The sequence below is a fragment of the Montipora foliosa genome, chromosome 11, assembly GCF_036669935.1.
Source record: "Montipora foliosa isolate CH-2021 chromosome 11, ASM3666993v2, whole genome shotgun sequence".
In the NCBI taxonomy this organism is placed as follows: Eukaryota; Metazoa; Cnidaria; class Anthozoa; order Scleractinia; family Acroporidae; genus Montipora; species Montipora foliosa.
In genome coordinates this window covers 31,446,963-31,451,962 of record NC_090879.1, presented here as the reverse complement: position 1 = coordinate 31,451,962, position 5,000 = coordinate 31,446,963, and the positions used below count along the sequence as shown (strand labels likewise).

The following is a 5,000-nucleotide window of genomic DNA, read 5'->3' as shown; positions in this document are numbered from 1 at the left end:
CCTGATGTTAAGGGTCTTCACGAAAAGTGTTTTTTCTCTTTTCGTTCGAAACTGGGTTACACTCATACAACAAAAATAGTTTTAAAGAACTAAATAAAACATGATTTTTAGCAACTCAACTACAGCACTATGATTATGATCGCCATTGGAGCAACATTGACTTTTGAAATTATATGAGAAACGTATCAATATAAGTATAAGTATCAATATGACAGGTAAAACTAGCATTTTACTATAGATCTAAGCTTTCTCTCATAATTTCACTTACAATAATCTCAGTCTGTTGATTTAGTTAACGCAGTAAACTTCTACTAAACCTTTGGAGCTTGTTCTACCGTAGCCTGCGTAGCCCTCTCCTCGCGCCGGCTATGCGGGCTAGTTTTACTGGTATAACCATGATTGTTAACCCGTTCTACTTTTTTTTACAAGTTCGGCAATCACTGAAGCGTCAGGCTCTGCCTGGTACTCTTCAAGCATCTTCGACATCGATTCTGGAAAAAGAAATTGAAATAAAAACAGCTCTAAATATAGCTGGTTCTTTCGAGCATACACAATGCGCCAATGCAAATGGCGTCTTGCAGGACGATCCTGTCTTCTCATTCCTTACAAAAGATGACGTTTAGAGATCTATGGGAGAACGGAAACACTAAAAGCGACATCACGAGGTGATAACTTGAGCCACCTTCATCAGTTAACAAAAAGCCAGAAAAGGCTGAACGAAAACAATTTGTCCACCATTGTGAAGTGTATCATTTAAATATGCTACTGTGCATGTGTGATAGGCTTGTGGAAAATACATTTGTGACAATAGCGTGTTAGAGGAAACTTTGATTTGTTTACACTATGAAGCTACCACGTCTTCATTGCTTCTCTCCACTTCCCCCCTCATTCAATGTTGTGCAAAACTGAATGGTTTTAGTGGGAAATTGTTGAGGTGCCTTCCAACATTGATTACGGGGGAGTGGTCTATATGAGACGATGAACCTATTTCTTTTGCGCTTTAACAGAAGCGGGTTGAAGTACATACAGCTCTGGTGCGCTTCATTTACACAACCTTCCCAACTACTTTTGTCTATTGTAGCAGCTCGTCATCATGCCATCTTAGGCCTATTTGGTTCCTATCGTCAATTTTCCAATTTGAAAGTATTCTTGTTGCATTCTGAGTTAAGCTCGAACTTCACTTACCATTTTTCTGGAAATTCCAGCGTGAAATCATCGCCAACCAGCACAAATGGCGCCCAGTGCTTTATAGCGCAATACTGCTTTGACTCTCGCAAAGATTTCATCGCTTGTTGAAGAGCTGCACTTGCGCTTTTTCCATCTACCAGGTGCTGGTAGAAGCTCTCCATGAACAGCAACGTTACGTTGTCATCAATTGCCCAGAGTGATACCAAAACAGACCGAGCTCCAGCACACAGGAAAGCCCTTGCAATTCCCACCACTCCCTCAGACTTCACTTCTCCCCGGCCACTGTGACAACAGCTCAGCACAACTAGTCTTGCTCGAAGAGAAATTGTCTGAACATCCGCCATCTTCAAAATGAAGTCTTCCTCTTTGGGGATTAACGATTTCCGTTCGGTATTTGGGGCTAAAGCAATTTCTCCTGTTTTTGGACATCCATGTGCTGCAATGTGAACTAAAGCAACTGATTTCATTTTTTTCAGCACCTCAGCTTTCGTGGCACTTTTTCCAGTCAGCGGTGTTGTCTGCAGAAGTTGTCCAATCATCTCTACTTCTTGTTTTGCGCACGGAAGTTGTTCCAAAATAGGCTCCCCTTTCTTGTTAGTAACTTCTTTCAACCACGGATCACCTACAAGCAGTGCGCCATTCTTACTGTGGAAATCTTCTGGTGCACCAACGATCACATTAAAAGCGGTCAACGAGGGAATGGTGCGGATCCTGATAGATTCACTTAATGCAGAATATGGAGCCAAGCAAAATGGTCCATCGGGAACAACGATTAACTCATTTCCTTGGAGAAAGTCTGCAATAGGCCCGAGTAAGACATCATACAACGGTTGTAAAGAGTTAACCGAGGATGAAGATGGTAGAACTGTTTTCTCAATGATAGGTTTTTTGCTGCAAGACAGGTCATTGCGTAGTGGATCCAAAGAACGATTCTCGCATCTGGCACCATCCCCTGCGCCGATCCCTTTCAAAATAGTTGCCATCAACAAATCAGCACTTCCATTTGCGATTTGGTTTTGTCGAAAGCAGATCTTGCTGTCTTTTCTTAGCACCCAAAACGTGATCTTGTTAGTGTCAAGTGCCACAAAAACGGCTTGTGAAGGTAAAAGCTTTAATGCAGCTGTAAGAGTTTGATTCGGAGCAAGTGCAAAAAATGACTGAGAGTCAATGACGTATTGATCTTTCAAAATATCCATCAACGCCTGTGCACGACCTTTCTCAGCAGCATACAGAGCTTCTTCAATCTCTCCATTCTTCAAAAGTGTCCTCCACAGAGCAGTGTATGACATGCGATGAGAATCACGAAAACTTATTTTCCATTCATCTTCTGACTTCAGACTATGCCTTGTTTCCTCAAAATGTTTTATGCTTAAACGATAACAACTGAGTGCATTGCTCAAGAAACCCAAGAATTCATGATTAAGTCCTTGCGAATACCACGTGATTCCCTCCCCTAGAAAGTCTCCAATTTCCGTGAAAATGCTAAGACTGCGTTCATGGTACTCTATGGCTATCTTAAAATTACCTAGATTGCGATAGGCAATTCCCAGATTTCGATAGGTTGATCCCTCCCCAACCCTATCCCCTACTTCTTTAGCAATACTAAGATCTTTTTCGTAGTACTCAATGGCTTGTTTAAAATTACCTAGACCAAGATACGCATTTCCCAGATTCTCATAGGCTGATCCCTCCCCAGCCCTATTACCTACTTCTTTAGCAATACTAAGATGTTTTTCGCAGTACTTGATGGCTTGTTTAAAATTACCTAGACTAAGATAGGCACCTCCCAGATTTCCATAGGCTGATCCTTCCCCATCCCTATTCCCTACTTCTTTAGCAATACTAAGATGTTTTTCGTAGTACTCAATGGCTTGCTTAGAATTACCTAGTTTGCGATAGGCACTTCCCAGATTTCCATAGGCTGATCCTTCCCCATCCCTATTCCCTACTTCTTTAGCAATACTAAGATGTTTTTCGTAGTACTCAATGGCTTGCTTAAAATTACCTAGATTGCGATAGGCAATTCCCAGATTTCCATAGGTTGATCCCTCCCCAGCCCTATCCCCTACTTCTTTAGCAATACTAAGATCTTTTTCGTAGTACTCAATGGCTTGTTTAAACTTACCTAGACTAACATAGGCATTTCCCAGATTTCCATAGGCTGATCCCTCCCCAGCCCTATCCCCTACTTCTTTAGCAATATTAAGATCTTTTTCGTAGTACTCAATGGCTTGTTTAAACTTACCTAGCCTAAAATAGGCATTTCCCAGATTTCCATTGGTTGATCCCTCCTCAGCCGTATCCCCTACTTCTTTAGCAATACTAAGATCTTTTTCGTAGTACTCAATGGCTTGTTTAAACTTACCTAGACTAAGATAGGCATTTCCCATATTTCCATAGGCTGATCCCTCCCCAGCCCTATCCCCTACTTCTTTAGCAATACTAAGATGTTTTTCGTAGTACTCAATGGCTTGTTTAAAATTACCTAGATTGCGATAGGCACTTCCCAGATTTTCATAGGTTGATCCTTCGCCAGCCCTATCCCCTACTTCTTTAGCAATACTAAGATGTTTTTCGTAGTACTCAATGGCTTGTTTAAAATTACATAGTTTGCGATAGGCATTTCCCAGATTTCCATAGGTTGATCCCTCCCCAGCCCTGCAGCCTATTTTTATGAAAATATGTAATGCTTTTTCATAATTTTTTATGGCCTGTTGATAATCAGGTAGGTTGAGGTAAGCACCGCCGAGATGAAAATGAGCCCTTCCTTCACGATACCTGTCTTCTACACTAATCGCAATGGCAAGCTCTAGCATTCGCTGCTCTACAGCCTCTAACTTCCCATCTACCATTCTTCAATACCTAAATGACAATTAAAACTTCTTCGATGAGATGATCCATCGTCAAATCAAGGATGAACCTGGATGGAATGAAAGGTAAAGGCGCTTGATGTTTAATCTGCTTTTTAGCTTCGAGACGAAAAACGTTTTTCCCACCCTATTCCCCCTCCCCCCTTAGGGTGGTTAGTTAAGGGGTGGTATGAACGGGGTAACATGCACGGCGGGTTTGCCGTCACCTTTGCTGGAAATAAATCACGATTCTAGATAATATATATCATTTGTTTTGTTAGAAAATTGTGGCCAAAATATGCCAAAATCTTGGTCTCATTTTCTTGACGTGTTCTCAGCAAACAGAGCTGCACCTTGAGTTTAAGTAACAGAGCGAGAAGCATAAAGTAATAAGAGATTATGGATGACTGCAGCTTACCAATAACTCCACCCTCCTTTATTTCATAAGTCAACCACTGAGGAAAACAGTTCTGCTCTACTTGCTTAATCATCAAACAAATAAAATCAAATAACTCCAATGAAAACCAAGTGAGCAAGAATGCTGGTACAATAGTGAACTAACGCTTTGGAAAGAACAAGAAGTTTAAATATTCCTCGTAAAAAATTGCTTCTTGAATCCTTACGCATTCATGCCACCTTGTTTTTGCATTTCACTTAGCAATCAACAAAACGCGTTTCATTTAATCAGAGAGGTCTGAACGTCCCTTATCACTAAAGGCCCAGCACAATGACAACTTTAACAAAGAAAAACTTAAGGGAGAGGACTCGTCATAAAATGTCCTATTCATTTATTTGATCATGGTTGACTGGGTGTTCGCAATAATTTATAAATGCACGCCAAGGATCAGTGGTTCATTGGGCAGGTTAGAGAATTTATTTATCAGCAATTGGAGCTTTAAGTCCATGTAGAAAGGAATTGCATTGCGTTCGGGTAAGAACATGATACTTTATGTTCGAAGCCTT

General features: G+C 40.9%; 1 protein-coding gene and 1 pseudogene across 1 annotated transcript in view; both read right to left on the bottom strand.

The window, feature by feature from the left end:
• The window catches only part of LOC137974683 (tetratricopeptide repeat protein 28-like), a 4,723-nt gene extending 1,505 nt beyond the window's left edge, over positions 1–3,218 (bottom strand). The window contains exons 1-2 of the mRNA XM_068821621.1: positions 1,186–3,218; positions 1–491 (exon numbers count right to left, since the gene is read on the bottom strand). The exon at positions 1–491 is cut by the window's left edge and continues 1,505 nt beyond it. Coding sequence (XP_068677722.1) covers position 491; positions 1,186–2,477 — 1,293 coding nt within the window. The 5' untranslated portion in view covers positions 2,478–3,218 and the 3' untranslated portion in view covers positions 1–490. The remainder of the gene's footprint in view (positions 492–1,185) is intronic.
• LOC137976898 (G-protein-signaling modulator 2 pseudogene) overlaps positions 2,552–5,000 on the bottom strand; it is a 7,753-nt pseudogene continuing 5,304 nt past the window's right edge.